This window comes from Dryas octopetala, chromosome 5 (genome assembly GCF_963921425.1).
Source record: "Dryas octopetala chromosome 5, drDryOcto1.1, whole genome shotgun sequence".
In the NCBI taxonomy this organism is placed as follows: Eukaryota; Viridiplantae; Streptophyta; class Magnoliopsida; order Rosales; family Rosaceae; genus Dryas; species Dryas octopetala.
Window position 1 is genome coordinate 7,586,303 of NC_141370.1, and position 21,783 is coordinate 7,608,085.

The 21,783-nt window shown below is 37.0% G+C and overlaps 3 protein-coding genes and 1 pseudogene across 3 annotated transcripts in view; 3 read left to right on the forward strand and 1 right to left on the reverse strand.

Moving 5' to 3' along the window:
* Window positions 1-1,424: 1,424 nt before the first annotated feature.
* SEP2 (stress enhanced protein 2) lies at window positions 1,425-2,604 on the reverse strand. The gene has a single exon (XM_086244934.1). The coding sequence runs from the start codon at window positions 2,421-2,423 to the stop codon at window positions 1,692-1,694; it is 732 nt and encodes a 243-aa protein (XP_086101060.1). The 5' UTR covers window positions 2,424-2,604; the 3' UTR covers window positions 1,425-1,691.
* A 4,969-nt stretch (window positions 2,605-7,573) lies between these two features.
* LOC147283925 (uncharacterized) lies at window positions 7,574-9,125 on the forward strand (annotated as a pseudogene).
* A 4,088-nt stretch (window positions 9,126-13,213) lies between these two features.
* LOC147283926 (MIZU-KUSSEI-like protein (Protein of unknown function, DUF617)) lies at window positions 13,214-14,201 on the forward strand. The gene has a single exon (XM_086245143.1). It carries the CDS (start codon window positions 13,458-13,460, stop codon window positions 14,199-14,201), a length of 744 nt encoding a protein of 247 aa, XP_086101269.1. The 5' UTR covers window positions 13,214-13,457.
* A 2,649-nt stretch (window positions 14,202-16,850) lies between these two features.
* Window positions 16,851-21,783, forward strand: part of LOC147283927 (uncharacterized) — a 10,411-nt gene continuing 5,478 nt past the window's right edge. Inside the window, exons 1-3 of the mRNA XM_086245622.1 lie at window positions 16,851-16,997; window positions 20,879-20,932; window positions 20,997-21,081. Of these exons, the coding sequence (XP_086101748.1) occupies window positions 16,851-16,997; window positions 20,879-20,932; window positions 20,997-21,081 (286 nt within the window). The remainder of the gene's footprint in view (window positions 16,998-20,878; window positions 20,933-20,996; window positions 21,082-21,783) is intronic.

Genomic DNA, 21,783 nt, shown 5'->3' on the forward strand with positions numbered 1-21,783 from the left:
TTGTGACTGTCGAACAGTTACAGTTGTAATTGTCGAATAGTCACAGTTGTGACTATTTAAAATTTATAAAAAATCAAAATTTTTAAGGGTTTCATACTTTTGATTTATGTTTGGGGGATGAAGTCCTATAACCCAAAGACTAAATATTAAAGTTTAAGGCTTGCAAATATTGAAAAAACAGTAAATCAATAAAAAAGTTATGACTGTTAGACAGTCACAGTTCGATATAACCATGTTTTTTAAAATTGGTACATAAACTGAAATTTAGTACCTAAAGTGAAATGACATAAATGTTTTAGTAGTTGAAATCAAAAAACATTATAATTTAGTACCTAAAGTCAATGGACCTTAAATAATACTACTAGCTAGTTCTACTATATTATGCTATCTAGCTAGCATTCTACCTAAAAATGAGTAATTGATGAGCATAATTTTTTGCTTAATTTGGTCCTACAAAATATTGACTTGGCATTTGGCAATTCACTCACAATTGAGAGTAACAATTTTTCCAAAGGCATGGCCATGCATCTAGCTAGGCACTTTAATACAATCTCAAGCAAGCCATTGACCGTAATTTGCATGGCAGCATGGGGAACACCAAGTACATGTGCCGCATCTTCCTTTGTATCAACTCATTCTGGAATCTGGATCGTAAATTTAAAGCTAGTACATGCATGTTGTCTTCAATGGGTTTAGTAGTGTGGGGCTACATTTATACCAAAAGAAATGTGGGACTAAATCATGCATGTACTAGCATGTAGAATGACAAATTGACAGTCCCATAATAAAAGTTTAGTTTATACTTAACATTAATCATCATGGCCAAGTTGTGTTAATAATGTACAAGTGCAACCATAGGTTTCACTCTATCTTTCATATATGATGTAGAACAAATGGCAGACAAGTACATGCAAACCGCCACAACCAAGAAGTGATACTAATTTTAGCATCAACCCGGACCATGTCAGAATTAGGGTTATGGTATACCAATTCTAAGGAAACGAATAGATGAATTCCTTCGTTCAGGGCTCAAATAAGCAATTTATTGTTTTAAATAAAGTTTCCTAATTTGTTTATGTTTGAATTTCGAACATTTATGGTTATGGAAGTATTTAAACAACCTTATAGGCTATTTGTTGATGATTTTTATCAGTTATATTCAGTAAAGTTGAGTTTCTCTCAATTCTCTGATGTGGAGTGTTGTAATGCAAATTAATGGATTGTTATTCTTTCCCTATAGCTACAAGGGATTGATAACCAAAAGCCAAAGGCACAAATAATGACAAATTTATATTTAAAACCCATAATCTTTCTTCTGTTGATACTTGATTTCGTGTACTTTTTTTTATTTTATAAAATTATGTCATTTTACAACCCTACCTAAGACACTTATCTCCAAACAAATCGTTTTGAACATAATTAAAGATAATATCAGCAACAACAAAAATACAATTAACTACTGTTTTTAATTTGGCTACAAATCAGATATCTGTAATATATATATATATGGTTAATTTTACAAAGGATGAACTCAATGCCATTCATCCCACATCCATAATATATATATATATAATACATATATTCATCCAAACCTGCTTGAACTGGATTCTATTATTTCTATATATATATATATATATATATATATACCATTTTAATTAGTAATTACTATATATTCATCCCGTGGGCAGTCTTCAAATGTCGTCAGACCAATCAGTAAGGTCGGTCTCATAAAACAAGCCGTCCACAATTTGATCAATCAAGGAATCTATAAGCGCGTTACACCTGAGCGTGAAGATCCGACCCACTCGGGTTCGGGCGCTGCTGAGCCAAGCCGAAACCGCCGCGCAAGCCACCGCAGCCAAACAAACCCCTGCCGCCTCCTCTATCCCCTCCACCTCCATCTTCCCGAACAACGAGTTCCCCGTCACCACCTCCCTCGCCACCGTCGCCGCGAACACCACCATCGCCAGCCGCCCCGACACCGTCTCGAAATCCTCGCTCTTCTTGCAGCTCTCGATGTACTCCGACAGCGTCCCGAAAAACGGCGACGTTTCGTCTCCACTGCTACCGTCCTTCTTCTTCACCACTCCGACTAGATCTGAGCCGTACGATCTCAGCGTGCAAAGCCGAGGCTGAAGCACGATCTTCGCGCTCTTCGCCACTTTCGGAACCGGAGCCGCCTGTTCTCCAGTTCGGACCGCCGGGTCGGGGAAGCGCCTCAGGTCGCAGCGGATCACGCAGCGCGCTGCCATGGACGTTGAGGAAGAGCGAAGAAACGGTGCGGACTGAGGAATCGCTAGATTCCGAGAATCTGGGAGGGGTGGGTTTTTGAGGAATCCTTGGTGGTGGTGATCTATGAATCCACGTCTGTTGGTTTGTTGTGAGGTGGTGGGTGATGCCACTGTGGGGCCCGGTGGTGACATGGTACCTGTTTTGCTCGATAGTGTTGTTTTCAGAGAGAAAAGGATTATTGGGTGGTGGCGCTGATGATGGCGGACTTGTCCAACGGAAGAAAAGTCGTGGCTTCTTCTTAAGTTGTTGTACGACGAAAGGAACGTTGATATTTATTGCTTTGGTGTACAGAAACCGTTGATTTTAGGCTTAATTATTGATTTACCACCTAAAATTGAAACTCATTCTTATTTTACCATTGAAAGATTTTTTCTCACAGATTACCATCTGTAACTTGTATTCGTGTCTCATTTTACCTTGTTCCGTTAACAATTCCGTTAAAAATTATGATTTAGCAGTTAATGTTGACATAACGCGCTGAATGTGCGCCACGTGTCACATCTTTACTTTTATTTTCAGATTTTTTTTATAAACTTTAAAAATTAATTAAAAATAGTTCCGAACTCAGAAAAATACACGAAAAATTCCTACGGACTCGTCTTAACTAGCAATAATTTACAATCAGGTTAAATTACCAGTTTGCCCTCTAAAAATTTCCAAAAAAATTAGAAAGTCCAAATTTATTTCTAAAAAATTAAAATAAATTTCCCTCTATTAAACAAATTATAGAATTTTCGTAAAATCTTGGACAAATTCTCAAAAATATTTTGGAAATTACCAAAAGTCTATTTTAGAGAATTATTTCGAGACTTTACAGAAATTCTAGAATTTTTCTAGAATTTATTTTATAGGAAAATTTATTTTCCTCTAAGACTGAGAGGTCTTTTGGGTAGCAAGTGTCCATGAGAAAGGTATTGTTAGTTTTTAGAAGACTAACGGTGTAGACCTCATATTTTTTGGAGTTCAAGAGATTATCTTATGAATTTCCAAAGAGTTTAGAGTATTTTAATTTTCTACAAATAAATTTAGACTTTCCAAATTTTTTGGAAATTTTTAGAGGGAAAATTGGCATTTTGACCCCATAGTAAATTAGTACTAGTCAACACAAGTCAATAGGAATTTTTCGTGTATTTTTCTAAGTTCAGAGCTATTTTTAATTAATTTTCAAAGTTTATAAAAATAAAAAAATAAAAAAAAATAAAAAATACAAGAAAAGATGTGACACGTGGCGCACATCCAGCGCGCCACGTCAGCATTAACGGCTAGATTATCATTTTTAACGGAATTGTTGATGAAACAAGGTAAAATGGGACACGGATATAAGTTACAGGTGGTAATCTGAGACAAAAAAACTTTCAGGTGCCAAAGTGAGAATGAGTTACAGTTTTGGGTGATAAATCGATAATTAAACCTTAATTGTATCCCAAAACTGTACTGGTTGGTCGCCACCCTTTGGGTTTGGATTCAATTTTAAATACACGTATTGTAAATTGTAATGAGAAATTCAACTTTTGTTTTTTTGGCCGCAATGAGAAATTGAACTTAATCGCCTACTTTTTTGAACAACCTTTTAGAGATATTTAAGTTTGACTTAAAAAAAAAAAGTTTTTAAATACAGATAAACAATATTTTTAAATTTATAATAAAATTATTTTATTAAGTGTCACGTCAGAATATTACTTTTGTCTTCTAAAATTAGAATTTGTGACTCTCTAAATTGCACTTTCCTAATTTTTAAGTTAAATATTTTCATTTAAGATAACTAATATTATTTAATTAAGAGTAGATTTCATAAGATTGAGTAGAAATTAATTTAGGCATAGATTTGAAGTTGAATTATAATTAAACACGTTTTACAATTGTGAGTGAAGAAAGATTTAATAAGTTTATTTATACATTTCCCATTTTCTTGTGTCTTGGTTGATCATGTCTATTCAGGTGGTTTATTATTATAGTGCCTAATTTTAAACCCCCTAATCACCTAAAAAATTTGCCTAAACCCTTACTCATCTAGAATCTCTTTCAAAATCCCCTATAACTTATAATCATAAATTACCTTTCTGACGCGCGCTGACGCATGCTGACACGTGCTGACATCACTGTAACTAAATTTTGGTGAAACAGTTTTTTTTTTTTTGAATTTAAGTTTTTGCTAAAACTCAATATTTCGCTAAAACTAAAATCAAACATTGAAATTGAATTTCATTACACTAAAATTGAATTTCAAGAATTCAGTTACACTGAAACTGAATTTCAGAAATTTAGTTAGGAATTCACTTACTGAAACTGAATTAAGTAATGAAACAATTACACCTTGACTAAAATGCAATTACACATTAATTAAAAAATAATTACACCTTCACTAAAACAATTACACTTCAGTAAAACAGTTACACCTTTACTGAATTTCGTTTCACTAAAAAGAACACAACAACCTTATCAAAAAAAAAAAAAAAAAACAACAACAATACAACAAGCCATCGAGATGAGAGGAGTAGCCAACACATCAAGCCATCGATGTGAGCCTACCAAACAACTATAGACTAAATTCAGTTTCAGTCTAAATTCAATTTCAGTGAATTCAGTTTCATTGCATTCATTAAATTCAAATTCAGTTCACTGAATGCACTGAAACTGAATTCAATGAAATTGAATTTAGTGAAGCTGAAACCTTAGACAATGTCGTCCGATCACCTCACGTGCAACGAGTGCACAACAGTCGCCACTGTCTCGATCTGTTTCTACCTGCAAATTTGATTCATCAGATTTTAGAACCATAATTTCATTCAAAATTCATTTAAAACTCATGTTTCACGAACTGAAACTGTTTAATCAATAAATGAAGTAAATTTGTATATACTTATAAATCAATTAAAAAACCCACATTTCTATCCGATTTATAACAAATTCAATTAAAACAGATTCACAAATTATACATTTCACAAACAGATTCACAAATTATACATTTCACAAACAGATTCACAAATCAATTTCAAATTAGGACTTTTGAAATTCAATGCAATTGAACCAAAATTTGTATACCCGTAGAGAGAGACTGTCAAGGGGAGAAGAATGAGACTGGAACCACTTCAATTCGCCGTCGGAATCTCCGGCAACGGCGACGATAAGTCTCAGACCTTCTCGGTGTCGATTTGCCGTCCATGGTGGTCAGTTGGAGAATCGGAGACCACCATCACACTCACCACGTGGAGAGGAAGCTTTTGGAAGTGGAGAGCGGCTGCGACGTCGCCGGAATCTCGAAGTCACCGCCAGAGATGACGATCAGACTTCGGGTTGCATTTGGGTTTCTGTGGATTTTATGGGAAAGAAAAGGCCATGGATAGATAGAGGAGGAAGAGGCGAGAAGAACCCAACCGGTCCGACACCTCGTCGTCGCCAGAATTGACGGATCGCCGGCGAGGGAGCTCGGGTTTGCCTAGACCGATTCGGCGTCGATGTTATGTTTCGCAGAGAGTGGAGGGCAAGGAGAGGAAGAGGAAGGAGAGGCGAGTGTGATGGGACCGGTATCGCCGGCAACCGTCGCCAGACGGCGGCGCACGTGCCGGCGACAGCAGCAGGGAGAGAGGCGCACAGATGGAGAGAGAGAGAGAGAGAGAGAGAGAGAGAGAGAGAGAGAGAGAGAGAGAGAGAGAGAGAGCACCCATAAATGGAAAATGAAAATGAAAAAAGAGGTAAAACTGGAAAATTAAAAGATGGGGAGTCAAACTTGGCTAGGTATTCGTTGACTAGGGGGTTTAGAAAAATATTAAGTGTAAGATTGGGGGTTATATGAGAGGTAGATTTTGGGTGGAGGTTATGAGAGATTTTATCTCTAACTATGGAGTTTATAATTATTATCAATGTACGGGCTTACTTTTCTAGTTGAAGGCATTCTTGGATGGATAGTGGTAAGGATACTGAAACCCAAGCCTTATCAGGAAGGTATATACCAAAAAAACATCGGATGGAATTAAAGAATGTTTTGACTAACTTCATCTATAGGATTATTGCACTATAAAAAAATTATATTTTAAGCTAAATTAAATTTGAACATAGCAAAAGAATTAATTGGGCCTCTGCGTGCATTAGCAATTTCGTTGGCCATGAATATGTGCTGTGGGCTGGATGTGCTCCAGCCCACCCTAATATATATATATATATATATATTTAAGCTATGTATGTATTCAGGCTATTTAGTCCACAGCCCAACCCAATTAAAAAAGACAAAACACTTACACACATTCGGCCACTACCCACCTTAATTTTTGGTTTTAAAAAGCTATGTATTGAAGCCCACTGCTCACAACCCACCCAAATTAAAAAGGAGAAAACAAGGAAACATCACCCCAACATATTGTCAATCATCACAGAGACAGAAAAGAGCAAACAGCCAAAACTTTCTTCTTTTGTCTCTATCGCTAACACGCAGTGGGCTGTGGCCCCAATCTCTCTAGTGTTCTGCATCTGCTCTCACGTGCCTTTCTCTGCAAGTGCAACAATCAACATATTCTCTTGCCTCTTGGTATTTATAATTTCTAAGACTATTATATTTTTTTGTTTTTAAATTTAATTTAGATTTAAATATTTGAGCATTGGAGTTGAATTTAGATTTTTATTCTATTATTAGGAATTTAATTTAAGGTGTGAATTTAGTTATTTAGGGATTAAATTATGCATATATTGAGACTCAATTGAATTTACAAAGTATTATGGAATGTGTATTTTAGTATTTATCAATTTCGGGATTTGATTTAGGGATTTTCATTTTAGCATATCCTTACATATCATGTTTATAATATATGGTAAATAGGTTTTAGTTTATTATGTCGGAGTCGAATCATTAACAAATTTCGAAGAAAAGAAAAAGTATTCTTTTATATTTTAAGAAAACAAACGATCCTTCTTCATCTACACCATTTGTGATGAGCAATATCATTCTGAGTTTCAAAGTGAAAGAGTTGAGATTGAAAGAGTCGAGGTTGATCCAAATATTGAGATTACTACTAGTACTCTTGAACGTGATCCATGATTACGTCAAGCAATATGGAAGTATCTTGTTAATGAACAAAATAATGTTCGAAGAGCTTATATTTACTTAGGACCATGTCACCCGAAATTAAAAGATTACCTTTCCTTTTTTGACGAACGACAAATGCGCTAATTTCAAGCTTCTTGGTATTCTCAATGGCCTTGGCTTGAGTATTCAATTAGTAGTGACAAGACATTTTGTTTTCCTTGCTTCCTTTTTGATACTAACCCCCTTTTTCATCCTACATTTACCATGGATAGGTATCCACATTGGAAAAAGGTTAATGATGGGAAACAATGTGGTGTTCGTAAGCATATAAGGACTGTAAACTCAACTCATCATCAAAATATGCAGAATTGAGATCTCTAGAAAAACCTCTCTGCACATATTGATGTACACATAATCATCAAAATAAGTGGAGCAAAACCGATTGCGTCTTAGGACAACAATAGAGGGTGTTAGGCTTCTAGCAAATCAAGGATTGGCTTTTAGAGGTGATGATGAATCTAGTAGCTCATCCAATCGAGGCAATTGCATTGAACTTGTTAAAATGTTTTCAAAATTGAATACTAACATTGCAAATGTTGCCTTAAAGAATGCTCCTCATAATGGAAAGTATATTGCACCCGAAATTCCAAAAGAAATCCTACATATTATGGCTAACAAAGTGAGGAAGAAGATTCGTGCGGAAATTGGGGATAAACCATATTGTATTCTTGTTGATGAATCGGTTAATCTATCTAGTAAGGAACAAATGACTATTATTTTAAGGTTTGTTGATTGTAATGGCCTTATTCAAGAACTATTTTTTGCCATTGGGAGTGTTCTCAACACTACATCCATAACTCTTAAGAATCATATATGCAAGGTGCTTACTAGTTACAATCTTCAAGCGAAAAATATGTGTGGCTAAGGATATGATGGTGCTAGCAATATGAGTGGCGCATGCAACGGGTTACAAGCATTATTCCTTCAAGATTGCCTATATGCTTATTATGTGCATTGTTTTGCTCATCGCCTTCAACTAGCTTTAAATGTTGCAGCTAGAGGTGTGTCTAATACTTGAAATTTTTATTCTAAGTTAACTTCCATTGTGAATTTTGTTGATTCTTTTGCCAAGCGTCATTGTGAATTACAAGCTATTCGGCAAGAGGAAATTCAAGATTTGTTAGATGCTGGAAAACTTGAGACAGGTACAGGGAAAAATCAAATTTGTGTTTTATCACGAGCAGAAGCTACTCGTTAGGGGTCTCATTTTCGTTTTCGTAGAAGCTTAATTGAGTTATTTGCTTCAACTAGTACAATGCTTCAAAAAATGCTTTTAAGTGGAATCAACAAAGATATGCGTGGGGAAGCCAATAGTCTTCTTAATTGGATGACATCTTTTGGTTTTGTGTTTAACTTGCTTTTATTGAATAAGGTTATGGAAATCACTAACTTTTTTTCTCAAGAATTGCAGAACAAATCTCAAGACATTGTACATGTTTTGAATTTTGTTTCAACAACAAAATTATTTCTCCAAGAGTTGAGAGAAAATGGATGAGATATTTTTCTGAAAAGTGTGGAATCATTTTGTGAATTACATGAAATCATTATGCCTGATTTGGGTGCTCGTTATAGGGTGGGTACATGTCGTTCTTATCAACAAAGGAATTCTACAACAGTTGAACATCATTATCGTGTAAATGTATTTTATGCTGTTATAGATTTTCAGTTGGTTGAGTTAGATACTAGATTTAACCCCCGAGCAATGGAACTTCTTACTCTTAGCTCATCATTGGATCCTCGTGATAGTTTCAGATGATTTAAAACTGAACATATATGTGATCTTGCTATGAAGTACTATTCTCAAGATTTCACTCATTCTGAGTTAGTTAGTTTAAGAATGGAATGCCCCTTGTATGAGGTAGACATGCGTTCTGATCCCAAGTTCCATAATACATCTTCTATTTCTGATTTATGTTGTTAGTTAGTTGAAACAAGGAAGTCAGATTTCTTTCCCATGATATATAGATTGATTTGTCTAGTGTTGACTCTTCATGTTTCTATTGTAACAACGGAGCGAGCATTTTCATCTTTGAAGATTATTAAAACTCGACTTCGAAACAAGATAGAAGATGAGTTTCTTGATGATTGTATGATTCTCCACATTGAAAGAGAGCTTTCTGATACTGTAAGTACAGATTTAGTAATTAAGGATTTTTATGTTTTGAAGAAGCGCAGGGTTCAATTTGCATAGTCTTATCTTGTATTTGCATTGCATGTTTCATTGTTTTTATTGTTGTTTTCTAGTCTATGTTTTTGTATAGATATGCATTTTGAGGGATAAGACTCACTATGTCCCCCATAACTAGGTGTATATTTTTTATTTATTAATGAAATTTCAGTGTACTGTCAATGTTTTTATTAATTTAGCCTTCTCGAGTTCTAAATCCTGGCTCCGTCCCTGATTGAACATATGCAAGATGACCACCATTCAATTCGACCACTTATGGGGTTATTTCAATAGGGGAAATCTTCTACCATTCTTACAATTACTGTTGTCTAAGCTTTTTGTTGGAATATGCACTTATGCAAATCGTTTTATTAAACGTATTGTGTATATTTCTAATATCAATGAGCAAACTTGTCTTTTATGTTTCATCCTTCATATACATACTATATCCTTATATATGTGTATATGCAAAAAAGAGGTCCATGATTTCATATTAAGAGAATACTGTCATAAAGAAGATAGGACAATGAGACTTATATCTCTTAGTACTTGAAATCTAAACAGTTCCTAGTTGTAGGATTGATAACTAGACAATATCAATTCAGTAAAGCCAACATGATCTATCTCTGCTTAATGTCTAGGATAATTGGTCTCAGATTATCGGTGTAGAGACACTAAGAGAAGATCATGGGTGCCAATAAATGGTTTACTGAACGTGACCGATATAACAATACCTGTTATAGAGTATTACTTACACGTCAGCAGAAATTCGTTAAGTCTTGATAATACAACTGATCTCTAGACTTGAGACACCATAGTTGTCCTATGCGTTCGGTCCCTATGCTTTGACTGTATCATAAGGCTAGATTCCTATAGTATAGCTAAATGTACAAATTGGGTATAGTCACTAACGTATGGGAGCATGTGTGTGTTCAACACAGGATCTATCACTCCTTGTGATATGAGAGATGTTTCAAGAGACAACAGATGATTAGATTCAAGAATTTTTGGCCAAAGTACTAGATCATAGAAACAAGGTTTCATAGTCGAATAGAATCTATACATAAGTGTTGGGTCTCAAGGATTATGCTAAGGTTGACCATAATTCAAGAACATAGGATGATAAAGAGACTGTATTGTATTGCAATTGAAGACTGAATAGGTTTTTATCTCTTCTGATTAATCTGGGTAGTTATGATACTCTGCTAGGCGTTAATCTTGACTTGTGGAGACCTAAGGGTAAAATGATATTTTACCTAAATTGGGTTATTTTGAGAACGTGTCTCAATCCACTATCGGATTCAATTAGAACCTAAGAGGGTCACACACCAATAGGTGTGCGATAGTATTAGAAATGGGCTTGGACAAAATTAATTAATGGGTTAATTAATTGGGCCTAAATGATAATAGAAAGAATATTAAAGTGATGGGCTTTTGGGCTTATTAATTAATTAAGAGTTAATATATTAATTAAATTAAATAATTAAATGGTTAATTATCTAGTCAAATGGATCAACTAACTTAGTCCATAAGACTAGGTGGCCGGTCCCCCTTTGTGGAACAAGAGTGTTCTATTCAAGTCTATTTATATAGGCTTCGAGTCAAGTGTTTGACTAAGTGAAACTTCAAATAAATCACTTTACGTTCTTTCTATTAAAATGTCATTCTTAAGAAAGAGAGTTAGCACTCCCATTCTTCAAGGATTGAAGACTAATTAGAGGTCATACATCTTTGTGTAACCAGAAGGACTAAATGGGGGAGAGCTTGTGAATTCGCACCTTCATAGGCTTCCAATCAAGAGAACAAGGTATAAATCATATTTTGTAAATCATATATATTATTGTATCATATCTCAATTTGAAGTATGATCGTGTAAAATTTATTTCCCGTTGCGTTTATATGATTATTTTCTAACACTTTTCATTTCCCACTTTTATTGATGTTAGTTGGCAATAGAGTTTTGAGATAATATTTATGAGTGCTGCTATTTGCACACCCTAAATTTCTCTTTGCACACCCTTTTTTGGCAAAAAAAAAAAAACTCAAGGAAAAAGACCATTTGGCCCTTCCCTCACCCACACACCCCCATCCATTTTTCTTTTTGCACACCCTCCCTAAACAGAAAAAAAAAACACACACCCAAAACTCACACACCCCATCCCCATCTCCCCCCCCCCCGTACACACCCCCTCCCCACCTCTCCACCATGCTGCACCACCCTCCCCGCGCGCAGCACCACCACCGTGCGCCCACCACCCTGCTGCACCACCCTCCCCGCGCCCACCACCATGTTGCACTACCCTCCCCGCGCGTAGCACCACCACCGTGCGCCCACCACCCTGCTGCACCACCCTCCCCGCGCCCACCACCATGCTGCACTACCCTCCCAGCGCGCAGCACCACCACCTTGCGCCCACCACCCTGCTGCACCACCCTCCCCGCGCGCAGCACCACCACCGTGCGCCCACCACCCTGCTGCACCACTCTCCTCGTGCCCACCACCATGCACCACCCCTCTCTCTCCTCCCTGCTGCACCACTCTCCCCGCGCCCAACCCAGCCCCGACCACCCCAGCCCTCCAGCCACCGCGCGCAGCGCTCTCTCTCTCTCTCTCTCTCTCTCTCTCTCTCTCTCTCTCTCCTCTCACCCAGCAGACAGCCAAACAAATTAAAAAAAAAAATGCAGCGGGTTCGGCGGACCAGTGCCGAACCTGGTGGTTAATTTCGTTCGACAGGTACCCGCCGAATAGAATAGGATTGTTCGGTGGGTACTTACCGAACGAAACCATCGGGTTCGGCACTGGTCCGCCGAACCCACTCCAATTTTTTTTTTTTTAAGTTATCTTCTCTCTGGCACGCGACGGTGAGCTAGCTGCGAGGAAGGTGGTGGCGCGCGGTGGTGGTTCTGCGAGGAATGTGGTGCTGCTGGTGCGAGGAAGGTGGTGATCGGCGGAGGGAAAAAAACAGAGCAAGGGGGAGGAGTCGGAGAGGAGAGGAGAAGAGGGGAGGGCTCGGGGGGAGGTGGTTGGGGTGGGGGGAAGAAGAAGAAGATAAAGGGTGGAGGGTGCGACGGTGAAGAAAAAAAAAAATTTGCAGGTGAGGGAAATTTGCAGGTGAGGGAATTTTGCAGGTGAGGGGTGGGGTGTGTACGGGGGGGAGATGGGGATGGGGTGTGTGGGTGAGGGAAGGGCCAAAGGGTCTTTTCCTTTGAGTTTTTTTTTTTTTTTTTTAAGAAAGGGTGTGCAAAGAGAAATTTAGGGTGTGCAAATAGCAACACTCATATTTATAGTCATTATTAAATGGCTAGAGACTAGAGTTTTAATTTTTAATTTTTTGGTATATTTTTAAAAGAGTAAGATTGTTGAAATTAATTAGGGAAGAGAGTAGGAGAAATAGATAATAAAGGTTAGAATAGTCTTTATATGACAAGTAATTAATGAGATGGATTCAATAATATTAATATTTTAAATGATAAGACATTTCTATATTATTAGGGCAATCTAGCATTGCTCTATTAAATATCCACTAAATCAACACACAATTGTTGGAGTAATCCAGTTAAAAAAAGCACATAATTGTTCCTTATCCACCAAAATTCGATACCACTTTTCCCTAATAAAAAAAAAAAGGAACCAATCATCGGACAATCTAGATAGTATATACGGGTGTTGAGTGATAAGACCACCCACTAAAAATTTGTTACTTATATCATAAATGTATATATATATATATATAAGGAAAATAGAGAAACATATATCATGAACCGCAATTTAAGGATGGCAAACACATCTAAACCCCAAATCCAATACCAAACTTAACCAAGAGACCCTGCGTTCTGTGTCCCTGGTGCTCTCTCTTCTCTCTCGATCCCAGGTACTCTCTCTCATGGCACTCTCCCATTCCTGGTCCAGCAACGCCATTAATGGGGGAGCCAAAATCTCCATCAGAAGATCAGGCTCCGGCAGCCTCCTCTCGCCACGTACCACCAGCGCCGCCACTGCCCCGCAACACATCGACCTCCCTTGTCCAGCCAACCCTAAAAAAGAAGAGCAAACCAAAAGTACTCCGCGTCTTCCGATCCGTCTTCCGGTCCTTCCCCATCATCACAACCGCCACATGCAAGATGCCGTCGCTCCCCGGCGGCAGGCTGGATCCTAGCCGGACGATATCGTCCGGCAACAAGGTCAGCGGTACCCTTTTTGGGTACCGCAAAGGCCGCGTGAGCCTTTCGGTGCAAGAAACCCCAAAGTGCCTTCCCACTCTGGTGATCGAGTTGGCCATGCAGACCAACGTGTTGCAAAAGGAGATGACCTCCGGGATGGTGAGGATTGCGTTGGAATGCGAGAAGAGGCAGGAGAAGGATAAGACGAAGCTGATGAACGAGAAGGTGTGGACCATGTTTTCTAATGGGAAGAAACTTGGCTACGCGGTCAGGAGGGACCCCACCGAGGACGACTTGAGTGTCATGGAGGTCCTCAAGGCCATCACCACGGGCGCGGGCGTGCTGCCCGGGAAGTCCGTGGTAGAGGGCCCGGATGGCGAGATCGCCTACATGCGGGCCCTCTTCGACCGCGTAGTCGGCTCCAAAGACTCCGAGACGTTGTACATGTTGAGCCCCGACGGAAATAATGGGCCCGAGCTCAGTATTTTCTTTGTAAGGATTTGACATACACAAATCGTACGCTAGGGAATTAAGGCTACTCTGCATGGTGAATATATATTCACGTCATCATGACCGGTGTGCTCTTTTTATTCCTTACTTAAGAAAGATGGATCGATCGATCAGTGTGTATCTTTTTGTTCTTGCACGTTTGATTACCTTTTCTGTACAATATTTGTAGATATATTGACACATGAAAAAAGATAGATTCTCTACAAGTCCTTCAAAGGCTGTTACGTGCTATATCTTGTGTTTTGTTGGATGTGTCGGAGTTTAAGATAGCATTACGCGTGCACACTGAAAGATTCATTTTAGTTATGGTTAATTGCCTTGAGATATCATAAATTCAAGTGTCTTAAATAAAGCTGACGACAAGCTAATTAGCTTTTTAGTCAATAAAAGATATATAAATGTTGATGTGATATTAATAGTGGGGCAAATAGTATTTTCTAAAGTTAATAAGAAAAACCTAAAAGAAAAAAATCGGACAAAAATGGTAGAAAAATCAAACGTATATATGGACGTGAGAGGAAGGGAGGAGAAAACAGAAGCACCATTGTTGCTGATGATGCTTTGACGTTTAATTTCCACTCCATCACTACAGCAACTATAATTCTATGCGTGAAAAGTTTCGATCCACAAAAAGAACTTATTTCTCTCTCCACATCATTTTTCGTATTTTTGGGCACTAAATCACATATTACTTTTATGGCACATTAATTTATGGTTTAGTTATATATAATAGGAGTAGAATGAATGAGACTCATTCTCATTCTATTTCAAGCATGTGTTTATTTATATTGGGAAATAAAAAAAATAAGTACGACTCACTTCAAAATCAGGAATAACTCCCCTAATTTCATTTCTTGGGGAGGACATAATATTGACTCACATTCCATCAGGAGTCATTAATTCATGCCAAAAGTACCATGAATTTTTTTAATAATCCCAAAATCCTCATTAAAAAAATAAAATATTTTTAACAACCCTCAAACTTTTTAATAATTAAACCTGGTTTCATTTCGATTCATGATCGTTTTTAAACACAAGAGTGAAAATCAACTTCATTTTCATTCTCATTCCAAATAATTAGTAAACAACTTAATGAGCTAGAATGACTCATCCTCACTCCAATTTCTTCTCTCACTCATTAATTCTCACTCCGATTCATTTTCTCTCTCATTCCATGTTAGTAAATGTGATCATATGGCATGCTGACTTACTTGGGATGGGAATCAAACATCCTTCATTTAGTTTTGTGTCCAAAAGTGACGCGAGCCCACATGAAATCATGAATGAGATTATTCCCAATATTGGGGGAATGAGATTCCTTAGAGGGATCCAACAAATGGAAGACGTGGGGGAGGGGGGGAATCAGAATAAAAATTTGGCTCAATTACAAAATGTACCCACCAATTATAAGAGGTATTTCAGATTGGTTCATGTACATAAAATTGTTTTAGATTAGTACACTAACTAATAGAAAGTTATAAAATAGTACATTCGTTACAAATTTCATTAATAAGGATGTTAAATGTCAGTGTAGACAATGGTAACATGGATTTTTTGAATGATGTGGACACTAAATTTAAACCACATAGATTAATGATGTCATATTTAATTTTATTTTTACAGGTTTAAAATTTTTGTTAGGTTTTTTTAATTTTAATCAATGTGACATTATTAATCGAGGTGAAGCAAATTTGGTAACTACATCATTCAAAAAATTCACATCATCGTTGTCCAAAGTGGCATTTAACTATAATTTTTTGACAGAATTCATAGAGAATGTGCTATTTTGTAGCTTTTTATTAGTTAGTGGATTAATCTGAAACATTTTTTTGTTTATAAACCAATATGATGAAATACCCATATAATTGGTGGGTGTATTTGTAATTGATCCTAAAATTTTCATACTAAAAATATCCTTGCATCTTTTTTGAAAATAAAAAATGCCCGCACTTTAATTTGGAGCAACCCCCAATTTCGCCTAATATCAGTTTTGATAGGCAGTGACTAAAGCACCATTTGACAACATTGGGCAATTAGTAACACCCCTTCTGACTGGGGCTAGGTCTTTTGCTTGTTTAGGTTTTTGTTTTTAGTTTGTTTACTTTGTTTCCCATTTGGGCCTTCATGTTTGGGTTGTGCATTGTTGTTTTTTTTTTTTGGTTGTGCGCCTTTGGACTCTGGCCTTATATTTTCTCTACCTTTTAGGCTCTTTTAATGCAATCTCTATTTCGACCAAAAAAAAAAAAAAACAGTGGGCAATTTTCATAAACAGCTTCAAATACTGTTGCGCCGTATAATGCTCATCATGATTTAGAGCAAGTTATAGAATATACTTTTGAAAGATACAAAATGCAAACTAAAGTCGTGTTTAGGCCTTTATCTTATTAGTTCGTCGAATATTGTTTCATTTATTTCAATTGATAATGAATAGAAAAACCCAAGACATTATCTATATCTCTTAGGTGAAATTTTTGGGAATTCCAAATATGCCCTTTATTAATTAAAATATCAATAGAAACCAATTTGATTAAACATGGGTAAAATTGTAATACTAGCTACTGCTAAAATTAAAAAAAATATATATATAAAAAAAAACCACGTACTCACTCCTCTAAAACAGTTGCCACCTTCTTCCAAACTCTCATGCAACATCCTTCCTCTGTAATCTCCGATAACCAAATAAACCGCTTCCAAAACCCATGTTCCTCCATACTGTTCTACCTCATCAGCCAACAACCTTTCTCTCAACAAATGGATGAAACTGAGAAAGGTTTCGCTGTAAACATCCATGTAAGTTGGTTGAAGCTGTAAACAAATAGATGAGGTCATCTCCTCTTAGGGCCAGTTTGGTATTGCTGTGAGGAAAAACAGCTGTGAAGTAAAGTCAACTGTAAAGTAAAGCAATTGAGTGTTTAGTAAACTATGTTTTCAAAAGTGCTGTGAGTGCAAAAAACAGTATCAAAGTGTTTGGTAAATGTTAATGTAAAAGTGTTGTGACTGTGTATAATTCCTAAAATGGATATGATGTTGAAAGTGTCTTTCACTTATTTGTTTGGTAAAGATAAGATGTTTTTTTACTTGTTTTTTAAATTTGTGGCTTCAAATTTTTATTAGCATTAATTTTTTTAAGAACAACATTATTAAATAAGTATGCCTATTATTTTTTTAAGTATATTATAGTTTTGATCGTACAAATAAAATATCATAATTAATTATTACAATATAAAATATAACTAACAATAGACATTTTTTTAAGGGAAAATTTTACAAATAGGACACATACTTTGATGACTGTTTCATTTCAGGACATTAATTTTGATTCGTGTTAATGAATGACACATACTTTTATTTTGTGTTAATTAAGGACCCTGTTTTATCTCAACTTTGGCTCGACATTAGACCTATCAAAACTCTACCAAATTTAGTAAACTTATACTTGGTTTAAAGCTATGCATCTCCTCTTTACAACCATATAAAGATCACTTAAATTAAACATCTACAACTCCAGATAATTGGCCCAAAAGTAGGGTACCCGAAACTGTCCAATCGGACCTCTGGAAAAAAATTTGGAAAATCAAACAATTTCGGGTACCCTACTTTAGGGCCGATTATCTGGAGTTGTAGAGATCCGATTTGGATAATCTGTATATGGTTGTAAAGAGGAGATGCATATCTTTAAACCCAGTATAATTTTTCTGAGTTTGGTGGAGTTTTGATAGGTCCAACGTCGGGCCAAAGTTGAGATAAAAACTGAAAAAAAAACATAGTCCTTAATTAACACAAAATGAAAGTATGTGTCCTTCATTAACACAAAGCAAAATTAATATCCTGAAATGAAACAACCATCAAAGTATGTGTCCTGTTTGTAAATTTTTCCCTTTTTTTAATTCAAAATAAACAAATAAAAATTATAGAAATCAATAAGGGTATTATGGGTAAAATAAAATATTCATTGTTGCTGTGATTCACTACTGCTTTCAAAAGTATCTACAAATCTGCTTTCTGTTTTTGTTGTGGGGAGTTGAGAATTGTGAAGAAAAACAATTTTTAATTTTTTTACCAAACACTAAAACTGTTGTAGGTGATTGAGAATTATCATCTACAGCAGCTTTTGGGTCCTCTACCACAATCTCAAACGAGGCCTAAACATCCATTTAAGTTTTTGTCTGTTTTTTTTTTTTTTTTTTAATGTTTGAGTGTTTACTGTTGAAGAATTTTGAAGGCTAAAGAACAATATCTGATTGTTGAACCAAAAAAATGTTGATTGAAAGACTTCAACTTATATAAAAAACAGAGCTTGGTCTGCAAATAGCACTAACACCACTTAGCAGATTTTGTGGAACAACCCACGACACAACAACCTGAAAGCAAACATGGTTAACAACCTAACCATGACTCCTACAAATTAGGAATTCTCCTATAGACTAGGTCTACCCTGCACCTAACTACATACCACAATGTTTATTGAAAATGAACAACATAATTAAACATAAATCTTAACGTTTACATGTTTTTTGGACGAAGAGACAGAGAGTTCTAAGGCAACGGGGTTGGGTTGGTCTCTACATTTGAGCAATTTATTTTCCTTATGAAATGTAACTGATACACAAGATGTGCTGCTGCTATTATTTTAACTCTACCAAAGCGGAATGTGTTTAAATAATTCATCACCCAGGTTTCTTTTTCGCCTTCTTTCTTTTAGGTTTTTCTTTGTTGTTTTTTTATTTGACTTAATTATAGTTTCAAATTAGGCTATTCTTATAGGGAAAAATTTTCAAACAGGACACCTACTTTGGGGTCAATCTTAGTTTAGGACACCACTTTGGGTTTGTCTTAGTGTAGGACACATATTTAGGGTTTGTGTTAGTTTGGGACAATCCGTCAACTCCGTTAACTTTTCCGTCCAAAAAGAGATAATTTGATTATTTTATATTTTTAAAACAAATAAAAATTAAAGAAAAAAGAAAAAAAAACTAAAAAACAAAGGTTACTACCTAAAAAAATCATTAAGAAGTTTAAAACTAAAAATTAATTTAAAATATATTAAAACTAATAACAAAAAAAGCAAAAAAAAAAAAAGAGATGCAGCAGATCTGAGATTTCTGAGATTGCACTAACCTAACCCACTCCGCCCAACCTACGCCCTATTGTCGACGGCAGCTTACCCGTCAGCGGAGGCCTCACCTGCCGACTCAACCCCAAGCTCCTCTCTCTCTCTCTCTCTCTCTCTCTCTCTCTCTCTCCCCTTTCCACCCCCAGCCTGCCCGACCACCAGTCGCACCCCATTCAACCCAGCCCCAACCTGGTTCTCCCCCTCCCCCCAGCCCCCGCCCCGTCATACCCTCCACCCCTAGCCCCCATCGCACCCCCTCCCCCCAGCCCCAGGCCCCGTCGCACCCCCCCACCCAGCACCAACACCCCCTGCCCGCTTTCTTCTTCCCCACCCAGAACCACCCCTGCTTCTCTCTCCCCAACTCAACCCGGTTCGCCCCCTCCCCTCAGCCCCTGCCCCGTCACACTCCCCACCCCCAGCCCCTGTCGCACCCCTCCCCCCAGCCCCAGCCCCCGTCGCACCCCCTACCCAGCACCAGCACCCCCTTGCCCGCTTTCTTCTTCCCCACCCAGAACCACCCCTGCTTTTCTCTCCCCAACTCAACCCGGTTCGCCCTCTCCCCTCAGCCCCTGCCCCGTCACACTCCCCACCCCCAGCCCCCGTCGCACCCCCTCCCCCCAGCCCCAGCCCACGTCGCACCCCCCACCCAGCACCAGCCCCCCCTCCCCCCCCCCCCCCGCCCGCTTTCTTCTTCCCCACCCAGAACCACCCCTGCCTCTCTCCCCAACCCAACCTAGCCCCTCCCCGACCACCCCCCTTCACCCCAACCCAGCCTGCCCCCTTCGCAAGCCTCCCCCACCTAGCCCCGAGAGAGAGAGAGAGAGAAAGAGTTAGTTTAATTCTTTTGTTTTTTTTTTTTCAATTTTAATCTTTTAGTTTTTTTAGTTTTTTTTTTTTCAGTTTTTAGTTTTTTTTTTTGTTTTAAAAATATAAAATGACCAAATTATCCCTTTTTGGACGGAAAAGTTAACGGAGTTGACGGATTGTCCCAAACTAACACAAACCCTAAATATGTGTCCTACACTAAGACAAACCCAAAGTGGTGTCCTAAACTAAGATTGACCCCAAAATAGGTGTCCTGTTTGAAAATTTTTCCCATACTTATACATTCAATTCTTATTCTTCTAACTCTCTGTAATTTGGGTTTATTTAATTTGGGTTTCTTTAATTTAGGTTTCTTTAATTTAGATTGTGACATGCATTTGAAGAATATAGTTGATTTCATTAAAGAGCTTGACAAATCATTGTGCAGGTCAGTATTTCAAAGTTTATGTTTATGGAAATTAGAATAAGTGAAGGATGTGCCTCGAGAAGAAGTACGCAAGACTTCTTTCTCAATGGTACGTTTATGTTTATGTAATAAATTGGTATGGAAATTGAAGTACACAGGCATGCATGGCTGAAACAAATAAAAGAGGAATCAGAGAGAGAGATATATATATACATATATATATAGAGAGAGAGAGAGAGAGGGATTCTCCATATCAGTAATTCCTATCCCTTTAGTCCCATATCGAAGAACAATGAAGTGGTCTAATGACCAAGAGGGAGAGATTAGATTTTTGTTATACTTTTTCCTTTTATTTGTTTGATTCTTACTTTTTCATTTTCTGTAATCTGCAAGGGACACCACATGCTAACTTGACTGTCGACTTCATGAAGCTTCTTTGGTGCAGTCTGCGCACTTCAATTTCCATAGGCACAAAGAGTTTTTTGAGCAAGAAGTCTGGAGTGCTTTTGATGTGGGATTTTGGGAGATGGGTATAAGTTCTCACTTATTTTCTCTTTCGATTTGATTTTGATTTGGGGCTTATAATCTCATTTGCTGCAAGTAATTTCATTCTTTAAGCTTAATTTAGGATTTTATTTGATAACAGTTTAAGAAATATGTAGCAAATGACGATGTTGAAATGAGAATTTTTTTGCATTAATTTCTACTCTTTATTTTGTTAATATTTTACATGATCATCACAAATTACAATCTACTAATTAATGATGATGTTTACTTTTTTTAAGCTTATTGTGTAATTCAGTGAGAAATTTATGTTTCTACACTTAAATATCATCATGCTGCTGAGACTATTTTGTGTATCATTTTATTTTAAATTGCTCTTTTATATACATTTTATCAAGTTACATCCCTGCAGTTTTCTATTTTTTATATACAATTTAAGTTCAACCGGCTGTGTAAATATATATTAAAAGGAGGAGTGGGGTAAGATATGGTGTTATTACTGTTCTTTGTTTTGAGGTATTATTTTTCTTGCAGATACGGTGTTTAATATATAGTATGAAAATATAAATTTGTAAAAATATTTGGTTTACATGATACATGTAGCTTACAGGCGTGATTAGGCATATTATAACGTTTAGCTTGAATCTTGGTACTCGATGAGAGGGTAGATTATTGAAGTAGTTGAGTTTATGAATTGGATCATGATTTTGCTTTTGGGTAACATTTCT

Coding starts and splice junctions, on each gene's coding strand:
- SEP2 (XM_086244934.1), bottom strand. CDS start 2,423: ATGTCACCACCGGGCCCCACAGTGGCATCACCCACCACCTCACAACAA.
- LOC147283926 (XM_086245143.1), top strand. CDS start 13,458: ATGGGGGAGCCAAAATCTCCATCAGAAGATCAGGCTCCGGCAGCCTCC.